At 37.1% G+C, this 15479-nt stretch overlaps 1 protein-coding gene across 1 annotated transcript in view; it reads left to right on the top strand.

The window, feature by feature from the left end:
• The window catches only part of CTNNA3 (catenin (cadherin-associated protein), alpha 3), a 1923005-nt gene that overhangs the window by 991377 nt on the left and 916149 nt on the right, over window positions 1-15479 (top strand). Inside the window, exon 8 of the mRNA XM_010852148.1 lies at window positions 5111-5191. Within this exon, the coding sequence (XP_010850450.1) occupies window positions 5111-5191 (81 nt within the window). The remainder of the gene's footprint in view (window positions 1-5110; window positions 5192-15479) is intronic.

Raw genomic sequence — 15479 nt, 5'->3', positions numbered from 1 at the left:
AGATATGCAGATGACACCACCCTTATGGCAGAAAGTGAAGAGGAACTAAACAGCCCCTTGATGAAAGTGAAAGAAGAAAGTGAAAAAGCTGGCTAAAAACTCAACATTCACAAAACTAAGATCATGGCATCTGGTCCATTACTTCCTGGCAAATAGATGGGGAAACAATGGAAACAGTGACAGCCTTTATTTTCTTGGGCTCCAAAATCACTGCAGATGGTGACTGTAGCCATGAAATTAAAAGACTCTTGCTCCTTGGAAGAAAAGCTATGACAAACCTAGATAGCATATTAAAAAGCAGAGACATTATTTTGATGACAAAGGGCCATCTAGTCAAAGCTATGGTTTTTCCAGTAGTCGTGTATGAATGTGAGAATTGGACTATAAAGAAAGCTGATCACTGAATTATTGATGCTTTTGAACTGTGGTGTTGGAGAAGACTCTTGAGAGTCCCTTGGACTGCAAGGAGATCCAACAAGTCCATCCTAAAGGAAATCAACCCTGAATATTCATTGGAAGGACTGATGCTGAAGCTGAAACTCTAATACTTCGGCCACCTGATGAGAAGAACCAACTCATTGGAAAAGACCCTGCTGCTGGGAAGATTGAAGGTGGGATGACAGAGGATGAGATGGTTGGATTGCATCACCGACTCGATGAACATGAGTTTGAGCAAGGTCTGGGAGATGGTGATGGACAGGGAAGCCTGGCATTCTACAATCCACGGGGTCAAAAGAGTCGGACTATGCTGAGTGATTGAACTGAACTGACTGACTGTTTCTTGTCTGCTCCTCCCTTGTCTATGTATCTCCTCCCTTCCTTGATTAGCATCTGTTTGAATCTGCTGTTTGGAACTCATGGAAGTGTAAGTCTGTTTCCTACAAATGAGAAATGGAGGACATAGAAGGCTTCCATGCCCAGTACCCACAGGGTTGTGCTCAGTTTCATGACAGCCGCTGCTTTAATTTTCACCCTTTTCTTCTCTTCTGTGGACTGTTGCAGCAATTATCTAATTATTTGGTGTGTCTCTATTTTTAATCTCCTCAAATATCAGTACATTCTTCAAATTCCAGCCAGACTGGTATATTTGAAATAAAGTTCTATCTGTAACTCACCTGCTCTTAGTTCCCAAGCTGTGATTGTGTATTGTCTAGAAAATAAAAGATTCATTAATGTATCTTATTGATGTTCGATGAGTAAATATGGGAGTAGATCCTGTGGGACTTTGAACACTGTGATCAAAAGTTTGTTCTTAATTCCATGAGAAATGGGAGTAGAGGGAAGATTTTTGGAACAAAGAAGAGGACAGAATTAGATCTCTAGTTTCTTTGCTATACACCTTGAGAGTTGGGTTTGTTTGCTTGTTTATTTCTTGCTCATTATTTTATTCTCAAATAAAAGGTGATTGTGAAAAAGTAGGAACTCATTATACACTTGAAAAAACAAAAGTATATTTTGGAACACTGCTGTTGAATACAGTTTTCTGAGATAAGAGATAGGTATCTGTGCTGTACAGTACAGAAGCCACTAGACACATGTGGCTATTGTTCATTTTAAATAGAGGAATCGAATTTTTAATACTATTTAATTTGAATAGCCACATATGACTGTTAGCTATCATATTGAACAATCCAGTGTTAAAAGGTCTCCCTAGCCAGAGTCCCAAACAGGATACAGATGAAATACTCAAACTCAGATAATTCAAGGAGAGTTTATTTACGTAGCAATGTTTTCCAAATATGTAGGTAGCTTTAGGAAACTATATGAGAGAGTGTAATTGACTGCGGTAGTTGTATGGGAGCAATGCTTAAGCAGAATTCACGGGAAGACTCATAGTTAAGATTTATAAGCCTAGATCATATTGGGACAGGTTTCCCTTTTCTCTTTCCTGTGTTTCCATTCCCCTCCCCTACCTTTCTTCTCTTGCACCCCAACTTTATATTGGGTCCTTGTTCTGTTTATCCAGATTCATTTTGCTCAGTCAAAATATTCATAATATTATGAATATTCATATTATAGCATTCACAAAGTTATACTATTCATAATAAAACTATTATATTCAGTAATAAAATAATGGAGTTTCATTGAATGAAGTCTGTACTCAAAACTGTTCTTTTTGAGGTAGTCTTTCCTGGCAGTGCATTTACTAATGAAGAACATGATTGCTTTCCCTCTACAGTGCTGATCTGTGCTGTGTTTTCTGAGTTTTTCTCCTTGCCTTTTACTGTAAGTGGTACATTTTTCCATTAGTAGGACTGTGCTGACCCTAAATGTTCCCTTAAAGCTTCCTTTGAGGGGCATCTTCTCTTCTGAGCATTGGGAATATAGGCAGGCTCTTGACTGTTAGCTGTGATTATGTTTTAATATCCTGCCCTTTCGGTCCCTTACCTCAGCACACACAATTCACCTTCAGTCCCAGCTCATTGCTTGATGATTTGTTGAGGCTTTGAAAACAGGAGGAATGAGGGCTTTTAAGTAGGATGGGGCTATTTCTTCTTGCTTTATTTATTTTTATGCCATGCAAAAGGATTAAAGAGGCATAAAATAGCTTGACTGAGCCAAATAAATCTGTATAAACAGAGCAAGGACCCAATAAAAAGCTGGGGGGTGAAAGAGAAGAAATGTGGAGGAGGGGGATGGAAACACAGGGATGAGAGAAAGGAAAGCTTTATATTTCTTGAAATTGTAGTGACTGTTTTTTATTATCTGGAGAACAAAATGTCTTTGACCCAATTAAACCTTTTAAACTAAGGTGAAACTCTGAGGAGAAATTGGGAAATCATCTTTATAGTCCTTATTTAATCTCCTTATGCTGTCACCCACTGTCATCCTTTATGAAAGTTTTCTATGTCGTTGCTGTTAACTCTGAGAAATCTGACATCTTTTAGTTGTTCTGATGAATCATATCACAGAAACTAGTGAGCTTTTATGACCAACACCACAGAAATCTTTCGTGTTATTCCTGATGCCTGTGTGTGTTGGGGGTGGGAGGTGTCTCTTGGTCTGTCTTATTCCTTCCTCTGATTGAGAGTCTCTGCTTTTGTGACATGGAAAGAGATAATCAAGAGCTAGCATTGCATTAAACTAGAGGATAAGGGATAGATTCTTTAGGTAAAATTGAAACTGTCTTATAGCCTACTGTACTGGTGGCAATCCAAGTAATTGCCACCGTGGCCTTATTGCTCTGACATTTAGAATTTTATTTATCTCTCCTACTTCTCCCTTCTTCCTTTCCCCACTTCATTCACTGGAGACAGTCTCCATCATGCACACACTGCATACTCACTCTCAAAAATAAAATGTGGTAAAGGACTTAGTAACCCATCCTCTGTGTTTCCCCCATGAGGTATCTGGAGATGTGTGGGGTCAATTGTTGGCTATCATAGTGCTTGAGCATTGTTACTGGAATTTAGTAGACTGGTCTGTGGATGCCCCATAACTTTCTGTGTACTGAAGGGGCTTAAATGATGGTGCTTTTGAATCATAAATATCAATAATGTTACTGCTAAGCAAAACCAAATCTACTTGAGGTTTACATGGGTACCAGCAACCTTGGTTAACAGAGGATTTTAGTTGTGCCTTGATGAGCAGATGCTAAAATCTCTTATAGTAGGTTCTTAAAAAAACTATGTTGTGTTTTGAATCAAGTTGTTTATTTATAAATTAGCCAATACTATTTAATAAATTCTATACAAGTTACTTTTAGGAATTAAAAAAAAAAGATACACTTGCCAACATCAAGATTCTAACATTATTGTAAAGGTTATTGACCTATACAGAAACAAAATGAGCATTTTGGGAAGTTTTTAAAATGCTATCAGAACATTTTATCAGAACAAGGAGAGGTGAGGGCTTACTTTTGAGCACAGGTGTTGGGGGGTAACACTGAGTGGAAACCATTATGAAACAGGTAGGATTTTAATAGAAAATGATTTGGGGAGACACTTGCTGCAATCAAAGATATATGTAAGAACTTGGGAGAAGAGAGAGAAATGTATAGAAATATTGTTTCTGTAAAAAATAGGACTTAAAACGATGTGGCAGAAGATTGGACTAAAAACACAGATATGGGTAGAGTATAGATGGTCTTGAACTTCTTATAAAGGAGTCTTTCCACTTGGAAATATGGATTCATATATGAGTTCAGTCACTGGGAGCAGTGTATGGCACGTTGCCTAATGTTCTGTGCTTCCTCTCAATGCCCTTTCGTACCATCCATGATGTAAACTCCTTCAGTTATCAGCTGCTTAAACTTGCTTTCCGGCTTTTCAAGGTCTCCTGTCAAGAGCTCTTTCAGTTTGTAATTTTAAATAGTAGCAATATTCCTAGAGGTGAATCACATAATGATTTTTTTCAATCTCTTTTATATAAGATATCACTAGAAAAGTATGATTAGATTCAATTCAGTTGTCTCCCACAAAAGTAATATGTAGAAAATACCAACCAAGGTGACTCTCTATGTGCTTAATAGCCTAAAGATTTAGGTTAAGGATATAATAGAACTGTTCCGCTTAAAGGAGAAGAAGGTGTTGCACAAATTATCCCAAAGAGCCAAAAACAGCGTCCAGTTTTCACTTGAAACACTTTGTTCTTGGAATATTGTCAGCTAAATTTGTGGTCAACTTTTGCAAATTGTATGAATTTGCACTGCATATTTTATTTAGTGTTTAGCAAAACTCCAATATGGCTCTGCATAACTTACACAATACACCACGAAAATGACTTCAGAAACTCCCACAGAAGTTGACAAATTGGGCATCTAATGCTTTTAAGCTAATTGCATGCTTTGCAGTTAAAGAGTCGACTTGTTAAGAATGAAGATCATGGTTTCTTGGAGATAATGCTCTGCCTACTGCCACACTGAATGCAGCCCAAGCCTATATCAAAAATATTACAGAAGCTTAAAGAAGAAAATAATGTGAACTTTAATCACCATTCAAACTTACTCTTAAGTGAAGTACTCATGAATCATAGCAGTATCATAGCAGTTTCGAGACCTATTCTTGAATGTTCAAGCTGTTATTTTCAGGAAATTTAGAAAGCAGATTGCTAAGTGATAAAGAGTAATTCAATACCATTGCTTATGCCATTTTTTTTTTCTCCCTTGCAGACTGGAAAAAAGGAAAGGAGTAATACCCTCAATATGGCAATAGAAAACATGTGTAAGAAGACAAGAGACCTTCGCAGACAGGTGAGTGAAGAGAAAGATATGGAGACAAACACCAAGTAGAAGGAACCTTTTTTTTTTTTTTTTTCTTTTTAAATTAATTTAGAACACAGAGCAAGAACAGTGAATATATACTTTCCACATTTACATAACTCACCCATTTTTGTGGCAAACATAAAGTAGAAAAAGTGACAATATCAGGCAGGGTTACATTCAAATACTGGCCCTGCTGTCATCAGTTATGAGATCTCAGGAACAGATTTCACCTTTCTAAGCCTCTCCAGACCCAGAAAATGGAATTAATAATACATGATAGGGCTATGAGGTTGAAATGAAATGTCTCCAAGTGCCTGGTACATAGTAAATTTTTAGAGACTGTTGGTAAATTGATTATATTAGATTAAAAGCTGAGTTTATTATCCAAATGCTTAGAGGAAACAGCTAGTCCTTTGGAGACCCTGCCAATTTCCCCTTCTAAGTCTTCAGGATGCTTCAGAAATTAGTTCCTGTTTAAGGCTCCTTTTAACCTTAGGTTATCAGGAATATAGGATTAGAAAGGATTTATTAAGTATAACAGTATGCCACAAGTTATATTTTTTTCCTCCAGAAATATGAAGACTTAGCTATTTTTAAAGACTTTTGCTTTCTGTTCCTTTCCACTATTTAATAACTGGAGTTCTTTTGCACATACAGCTTTATCTTGGTCACCATTAACTTATAAAAGAAGGGTAAAAACTTTTCACCCATAAGCTTTTAATACAATATATTATTGTGGTTTAGTGGGCAAGATTTAGTAAAATGGCCTGAACAATTTGGAAATAGAACAAATAGGGATTTGTTAATATTTGTTAATATTACCTCAACCAGGTAATATTTGCTGTGTAAAAGCACAATTTTGAAGGCTTGGGAAATTCCAGTTTTTCAACTTTTTGACCTGAATGCAAATCCTTTTTCTACTATCAGCACTTAAAATCATGGAATGTTTAAGAGCTGAAAGGAACTTAGCACAACCTGTCTTAAGATGCAGATGAGAAAGCAGGCTATTATGGTGAGGCAACCTTCCTGAGGAAGGAGCACTGAACCAATACACAGCCATAACCTACACCCAACTCAGGAATTCTCACCCCCCACGACTATCCTCCTGGTTAGTTGTGTAATTTTCATTCTCTACCTTCATGATTCTACCCCATCTGCTCTTCCCAGAACTTGAAAAAGTTGTTACTATGAGCTATTAACAACTGTGTCTTTCATTCCGGTATCTCTGGACTGCCTTCAACAATGTTATGCACAAAGAATTGATGTACATTTATACCTCCAAAGCTTTTGGAATCATTATTTCTCTTAAAAAAAAAAAAAAAAAAAGTTAAGATAAAGCAATCCTTTGTGTGTAGGATTACCAGATTTAGCAAATCAAAGTACAGGATGCCCAGTTAAATTTGAATTTCAGATTAACAGCAAACAAATATTGCATGGGAACATAATTGTATATATATTTTTAAAAAGCTGTGTTTATCTGAAATTCAAATTTAACCAGAAATCTTATATTGTGTCTCAAAATCATACTTTGATTTCAACCCCACATCATCAGTGAGATAGGGAAAGAGCGTGGGGGTTATTAATACTTCATAGTAAGAGGATGTAATAGTAGGCTAATAGAGAACTGCTATGTCTCAGAGTTATGGACATTTCCTGTGGTTTCACAGGTCCACATCTTATTATTATTATTATTTTGGTTAATATTGCTGTTTAACAAAGCACCACGAATAATAGTCACGTTATTGTTTCATGATTCCATGGATTGGCTGGGTGGGAATGTCAGGGGGTCCATTTCTATAGTATTTTCACTTGCAGTCTGCCATGTACTGGTAGTTAAAATGATTTCTGGATTCAGGGCTCAGTATTTGAGACATCAGTGCTTCTTCTTTTTCCCTCTCTCCATGTGGTGTCTAATCTCCTAAGTCCCCATTCATGTGGCTTCTCTCTCTAGCAGGGAAGTCTGGATTTCTTACATATTGATTCAAGGATCCAAGAGAAGAAAGATGGAAGTTGCAGGCCCTCTTAATGCCTGAGCTCGAAAGTCACCAGGATATTGTTTCCTCCACATTCTATTGATCAGAATACTACAAATTGTGTTCTAGGTCGTCAGGGACAAGCAAAAACATCCTCTTACGGGAAAAGTGGAGTGTGTATATAGGAAAATGGAATTGTTAGGAGCTGTCTTTGGAGACATTCATGGTCTTCAATGTGAGTTGAGGCAGTTGTATGATTTTTTTCTCAGTATCCTTGCTTGCCTCCCAAAGAACTTCATTTTCCATTGTGATGTTTATGCTTGTGGCAATAATAAAAGCTAAGCAACATGAGTCATCTCCACCTCTTCTTCTTGCAAAATTTGTTAAGCAGTTGGTTTTAAGCATCTTCTATATACTTTTCACACAGGAGGGAGAAAGCCCCTACCCTTACAATGTTTTTCTTCAGAATATTTAATATTCTTGTTCTAGATCTGTGGGTTTTTGTTTGTTTGTTTGTTTTTAGTTAAAAAAAATAAAGCCCATCTCTCTGCTGATTCATCTGAATTCATTTGTTTACCCATAACCTGTCCATTGACGATACAGAAACATTTTAGCTCAGAGAATCAATGTCATCTGCAGTGAATGAGATAGATTGCTTAGACATAGCTGGGAAGAAGCAGATTATACATTTTGGGGTAACATAGATAAATGTCTTACATGTGACTTATTGTTCTTTTGTTTCAAATAAATAATTTGTCTTTTCTTGCTCTGTGACTTCATTGGCTATTGTACTAGAGAACAAAGAAAAAAGTCATAGGCATTGTGTTTTAGCTTCTCTGTAATGTGGCCCCAACTTAATTCTCATAATTCTTAATGTTCCTTCTCCTTTTGCTTTCTTCCTTAGTTTTTCCTCCTCACCATACCAGCACATTAACCTTTTCCCTGGATGGTGTACTTACTCATCACCAAACTTCCCAGCACTTCCATCTCTACCTACAGACACATGCACATCTTTGTAAATACGGATTGTTTAACTGGGTGCCTGACTTGCTCTGCTTATCCCCTACACAACTGCTAATTGATTGAGAATGTTTAAAACTAATATAAATGCTATTTCTGCCATGAAACCCTTGCCATTTTTATCAGCTAGAATTCCTCTTTTTTTCTTCCTGGAGTGCTTATAGCATTGATAGTTGTTTTAAAGCAATAACCATATTCTGTTTGTGTTTCTCTTATTTAGTGGCTTTTTCTTCACAATGGATTTTGAATCCTTAAAATGATAGTTATAACAGCATCTCTCATTTAGCAAATGCTTTCCATAGCTCTCTAACCACTCTAGTACTTACATTATTGGATTTTATCCCTAAAAAAATAAACAATGCCATAGCATTACTATCTCAATCCCTCAGGTGAGTCAGTTTACCCAGCAAAAGGTAGAGCCGAGGTTTCAGCCCACGTCCATCTAATCCCAGACCAAATTTGTGACCACTGTTTCAGGGGCCAGGGATAATGGCCTTTTGATTGTCAGAACTTTTAGTACATAATACACTGATTTACTATTATAATATTTTTTCTTCCTTAGTATGTATTTTACACGTTTTTACATTTCAATTTTCTTCTTTTAATTTCTTTTCTCCTTTATTTGAGCTCTGCATACATATTGAAATTCTATATAAGGAAGTTTTTTTTAAACCTTCTTTACTTCATTAAAAAAACTAAATCAAATCTACTCCACTTCTACTGAATTGTGCAGAGTGAAACAGATACTGGATTTCACCAAAGGTGGATTATTTTTTCATATATTAATATATTGAGAAATAACTGTTTCATTAATGCAAAAATAAAGACAAGATATGTCGAATAAAATAGGGTTCTAGTGAAAACAAACAAAACAGTTTGATTGATTCTATAGTTGCTGAATTTTTGAACTGCTATAGTCATCTCTTCTCCTTGTTGGGAGTTCAGTTCAGCTCAGTCACTCAGTTGTTCTGTTTGCGACCCCATGGACTGCAGCACGCCAGGCTTCCCTGTCCGTTACCAACTCCTAGAGCCTACTCAAACTCATGTCCATAGAGTCGGTGATGCCATCCAACCATCTCATCCTCTGTCGTCCCCTTCTCCTACTACCCTCAATCTTTCCCTGCATCAGGATTTTTTGTAATGAGTCAGTTTTTTGCATCAGGTGACCAAAGTATTGGAGTTTCAGCTTCAGCATCAGTCCTTCCAATGAATATTCAGGACTGATTTCCTTTAGGATGGACTGGTTGGATCTCCTTGCAGTCCAAGGGACTCTCAAGAGGCTTCTCCAACACCACAGTTCAAAAGCATCAGTTCTTCAATGCTCAGCTTCTTTATAGTCAAACTCTCACATCCATACATGACTACTGGAAAAAACCATAGCTTTGACAGACGGACCTTTGTTGGCAATGTCTCTGCTTTTTAATATTCTGTCTAGGTTGGTCATAACTTTTCTTAAAAGGAACATGCATCTTTTAATTTCATGGCTGCAGTCACCATCTGCGGTGATTTTGGAGCCCAAAAGTTAGTCTGTCACTGTTTCCATTGTTTCCACATCTATTTGCCATGAAGTGATGGGAGTGGGTGCCATGATCTTAGTTTTCTGAATGTTGAGTTTTAAGCAGACTGTTTCACTTTCCTTTTTCACTTTCATCAAGAGGCTCTTTAGTTCCTCTTCAACTTTCTGCCATAAGGGTGGTGTCATCTGTGTATTGGAGGTTATTAATATTTCTCCCAGAAATCTTGATTCCAGTTTGTGCTTCATCCAGCCCAGCATTTCTCATGATGTACTCTGCATATAAATTAAATAAGCAGGGTGACAATATACAGCCTTGATGTACTCCTTTCCCAATTTGGAACCAGTCTGTTGTTCCATATCCGGTTCTTACTGTTGCTTCTTGACCTGCATACAGATTTCTCAGGAGACAGCTCAAGTGGTCTGGTATTCCCATCTCTTTTAGAATTTTGTTGGGAGTACCAGGGCCTACTCATAAAAATATATGTAGGTTCTTATACCTCCTCCTTATCATTCTCTTCATCAAATAATAAGTATCCATAAGAAACACATCTCATTAAGCTGACACAGAGTGTATATGCTGAATTAATTATTGCATTATTATTATATAACATAGTTCCTATGTTAATTGAGTTTAAAAGTCATATTTTGCTACTTGACTTAAAATGACAGTCATGTACACAAATATAAGTTTCATGGTTTTCTGAGGATGATTCTTTTCTAAAACACTTTCTTTTCTTTTCAATCCTCTTCTACTCACAATTTTTCTCATCCCTTATTTGGTAGGGCTGTGAGTGTGTGCAGGGTTTTCTTACAGTTTTAAGACATAGCTCCCACTTTTGGGTTTCCATTGTAGAGAAATATAGTATTTTATTTGAGATCTCATACCATTTACATCAGTGGGAAATAGAAAAATTGATGTCTCAAAGCCTTTTATTAAACTGTAGTGAGAAAAGGTAGAAAACCCCTCAATTTAGTTTTGTGCCTGGCAGGTTTCATTTCTGACCACAAACAGATATTTACTGAAAACTAACTCCTATTGTCCTCTCACTAACTTCATATTTAAGTGCTGTGGCTTCTAAGATTGTCCTATTTTCACACTGGCTTGTTGGATTCTTCTTTAAAGTTTTTTCACCCAAATGAAAGGAATGAATTGTTTCACTCGGTAGGAAAATAGTATAGAAATAAACAAGATAGATCCTACTTAGTTATTACACATGGATATTGATGACTGTACAATTTCAATGAAAAAATTTCCTATAAATATGTCAGAACATATAAAGGAAATTTCTTATCATAGCTTTCAGTGTCTTCCATAGCTTGTCCCATGTTCATTTATAGTTTTATCTCATGTCCTCTTTCACAGCTAGCCATAATACAGGAGATGGCAGAATTAAACTGAGTGTTTTGCAAAAAGTGGCAAAGTGTGATCATCAATGGGCAGTTATGTAAGACATCAGAGTCTGTTACTTGCTATGTGAGCAAACAGCACTAACACCAGATGCATGAGTCCACTTTGTATTGGATTCTCCTGAAAGCAGATCCAAAGACTGAGGCCTTTATTCAGGTCATGTATTTGAGAGGTAATTACTAGCAGCAAGTGTAAAAGAACCTCAAGCATAAAAGAACAGGCAGGAAAGGAGGAACCAATATATTATTGAGGTTGTCACTATAGGCATCAGTTGCTTAAGGACCTCTGAGAAGGGACAGAATGTCTCCCAGAATTGTCTGATCAGTAGATGGAAGCTGAGAATTTTATCCAGTGGCTCCCATCCCCATTGGATGAGGGTCACTTCTAGTGGTGTTGAGTTTCCAGAACTTGCAGGCTATTTGTGCTTGACCTGAGAATCTCCTAGAGACTTGGAGCAGGCCCTGAGAAGGAATAACAGAATGAAGCATGGAATACACTTGAGGTGGGATGTCTTTGGAGGACATAGAACTGTCCCCAGGAATAACAGCTGGAATCAGAGACTGGTCCAGTGGTGACATGTAAAGCACCAAAGGCCTCTAATGTAGTCTGTAATCATAGCTATGAATGTGAGGGTAAATGATCAGAAATTAGTAAGAGAGATGATCTGGTGAGAAAAGGGTGGGTTGGTTTCATTAATTGTGCTGTTTGTTGTTTGCGTGGGGTGAAGGTGCTTTCGAAAAAGATGTCCCCCTGCCTGCTGACTGCGTGCTATACCTTAAGGGTATCTCTCACGTCTAACACAAATCACCATTTTCCGGCCATTTCCTTCTGTCATCTTTTAATCTTTCAGTCTGAATTTTGTTCTTTTTACCTCAAATACCTTTCACTATTTCCATTCTGCCTAAGGAAATCCTATTTCAATCTTTAGCACCATATTCCAGTCACATCAGATGCTTGTGATTCGGGAGGATCTATTTTCTTTGCTCGTGATAATCTCTATTCCTAGAATATGATGTTTGCCAGCTCCAACTCTTAACATCCTAATCAGTTTTTAAAATGAATTATATATGTCACATCCTTATAGAAACCTCCTTAACCATGACAGTCAATTGTTTTTTATTTGTTTGCACTTCCTGTAAGATACTCATCAATCTCTGTCTCACTTCCTCCCTAAGTTACCCCATCTCAGTCATTCTAGTATTCCCCAAATTGCCTCAAATGGTGCTTTGCCCTTAGATAGATAACTCAAGATGAATTTGTTACATTGAATGAATATACAAATACTGAAGTTTCATTTTGCTCATTATGCATGGTAATATCTTGTATCAGGTAATTTTAGCCATTTTCCAACAGAATCATGAAAACATTGGCACAGAACTTATTTGAAAGCATATTTTCCAGTTCTGTCTTGTTCTACTGAATATAATATGTGGTACCCTTTTTCTCATTTATCATATTATGTAGTTAGCAACATGACTTAGAAAAAAAGCAAAAAATGTGTTCTGAAGTAACAGAACCGGACATGGAACAACGGACAGGTTCCAAATTGGAAAAGGAGCACGTCAAGGCTGTATATTGTTATGCTGCTTATTTAACTTATGTGCAGAGTACATGTGAAATGCTGGGCTGGATGAAGCACAAGTTAGAGTCAAGATTGCAGAAAGAAATATCAGTAACCTCAGTTATGCAGATGACACCACCCTTATGGCAGAGAGCAAAGAGGAACTAACAGCCTCTTGATGAAAATGAAAGAGGAGAGTGAAAAAGCTGGCTTAAAACTCAACATTCAAAAAACTAAGATCATGGCATCCAGTCCCATTACTTCATGGCAAATAGATGGGGCAACAATGAAAACAGTGACAGATTTTATTATCCTGGGGTCCAAAATCACTGCAGATAGTGACTGCAGCCATGAAGTTAAAACTCTTGCTCCTTGGAAGAAAAGTTGTGACAAACCTAGATAGTGTATTAAGAAGCAGAGACATACTTTGCCAACAAAGGTCTGTAGAGTCAAAGCTATAGTTTTTCCAAAACTATATAGTCATGTGAGATGTTGGACCATAAAGAAGGCTGAACGTTAAAGAATTGATGCTTTTGAACTGTGGTGTTGGAGAAGACTCTTGAGAGTCCCTTGGACTGCAAGGAGAACAAACCTGCCAGTCCTAAAGGAAATCAACCCTGAATATTCATTAGAAAGACGGATGCTGAAGCTGCAATACTCTGGCCATCTGATGCACAGAGTTGACTCATTGGAAAAGCCCCTGATGCTGGGAAGCATTGATTGCAGAAGGAGAAGGGAACAACAGAAGACAAGATGGTTGGATGGCATCACTGACTCAGTGGATGTGAGTTTGAGAAAACTCCGGGAGATGGTGAGGGATAGGGAAACCTGAGCTGTGGCAGTCCATGTGGTGGCAAAGAGTCAGACATGACTAAGTCACTGAACAACAACAAATTTGGTTTAGTCTAAAAAAATTAATCAAAGAATTTATTATTTAATTAATAGTAAATCAGCTATACATCAAACTGCAACTCTATAGATATTTTAATATTTGTATATGAGGTGCTGGATGGAATGAGTAGCAGAGGAAATTAGTTGGAAACTCGAAGAAACAATAATGAAAAAAGGACAGGGAAGTAAATATCTTTAAAATGAAGGAAAGACAGTGTGGTTTCACTGAGGAAAGATGCAGACCAGAGCAAATATATCCGTCCTGGAAGGAGATTGCTGTAGTTATTCAAGTATTTACACAGATTGGCACAATCTAAGACAACAGTTATTTGTATTACTATCAATTTTTATATGGTAATACATCAAAATGTAATTTTTTAAAGCATAGGAGGACAATCTCAGTCTGACTTTCTGAGTTTATTATTAGTGTATAGGAATGCAAGGGATTTCTGTGTGTTGATTTTATATCCTGCAACTTTACTATAATCATTGATTAGTTCTAGTAATTTTCTCCCAGAATATTGGAAATAAAAGCAAAAATAAACAAATGGGACCTAATTAAACTTAAAATCTTCTGCACAACAAAGGAAACTATTAGCAAGGTGAAAAGGCAGCCTTCAGAATGGGAGAAAATAATAGCAAATGAAGCAACTGACAAACAACTAATCTCAAAAATATACAAGCAACTCCTACAGCTCAACTCCAGAAAAATAAATGACCCAATCAAAAAATGGGCCAAAGAACTAAATAGACATTTCTCCAAAGAAGACATACAGATGGCTAACAAACACATGAAAAGATGCTCAACATCACTCATTATCAGAGAAATGCAAATCAAAACCACTATGAGGTACCATTTCATGCCAGTCAGAATGGCTGCGATCCAAGAGTCTACAAGCAATAAATGCTGGAGAGGATGTGGAGAAAAGGGAACCCTCTTACACTGTGGGTGGGAATGCAAACTAGTACAGCCACTATGGAGAACAGTGTGGAGATTCCTTAAAAAAACTGGAAATAGAACTGCCTTATGATCCAGCAACCCCACTGCTGGGCATAGACACTGAGGAAACCAGAAGGGAAAGAGACACGTGTACCCCAATGTTCATCGCAGCACTGTTTATAATAGCCAGGACATGGAAGCAACCTAGATGCCCATCAGCAGATGAATGGATAAGAAAGCAGTGGTACATATACACAATGGAGTATTACTCAGCCATTAAAAAGAATACATTTGATTCAGTTCTAATGAGATAGATGAAACTGGAACCTATTATACAGAGTGAAGTAAGCCAGAAAGAAAAACACCAATACAGTATACTAACACATATATATAGAATTTAGAAAGATGGTAACAATAACCCTGTGTACGAGACAGCAAAAGAGACACTGATGTATAGATCAGTCTTATGGACTCTGTGGGAGAGGGAGAGGGTGGGGAGATTTGGGAGAATGGCATTGAAACATGTATAATATCATGTATGAAACGAGTCTCCAGTCCAGGTTTGATGCACGATACTAGATGCTTGGGGCTGGTGCAATGGGACGACCCAGAGGGAGGGTATGGGGAGGGAGGAGGGAGGAGTGTTCAGGATGGGGAACACAGGTATACCTGTGGTGGATTCATTTCGATATTTGGCAAAACTAATACAATATTGTAAAGTTTAAAAATAAAATAAAATTTAAAAAAAAATACAATTCTGAACCATTTTATCTTCTTGAAATTCCTGTCAGTCTCTTGATTTTCCTTTATTATAATATTTAATGGCACTTTCTCCTCCATTAGATTATCAGGAATCCTGTGTTTCCAACTTGACATTTCTCACAATATCTAGTTCTTGGTAGAAATTCAGGGGAAATGTGTTCAGAAATACTTGTTGAATTGAATGAAATCAAATACATAGAAAAAG

Source organism: Bison bison, unplaced genomic scaffold (genome assembly GCF_000754665.1).
Source record: "Bison bison bison isolate TAMUID 2011002044 unplaced genomic scaffold, Bison_UMD1.0 scf7180017864309, whole genome shotgun sequence".
In the NCBI taxonomy this organism is placed as follows: Eukaryota; Metazoa; Chordata; class Mammalia; order Artiodactyla; family Bovidae; genus Bison; species Bison bison.
The sequence above is the reverse complement of the archived record's forward strand: the minus strand, read 5'-3'. Positions and strand labels throughout refer to the sequence as shown.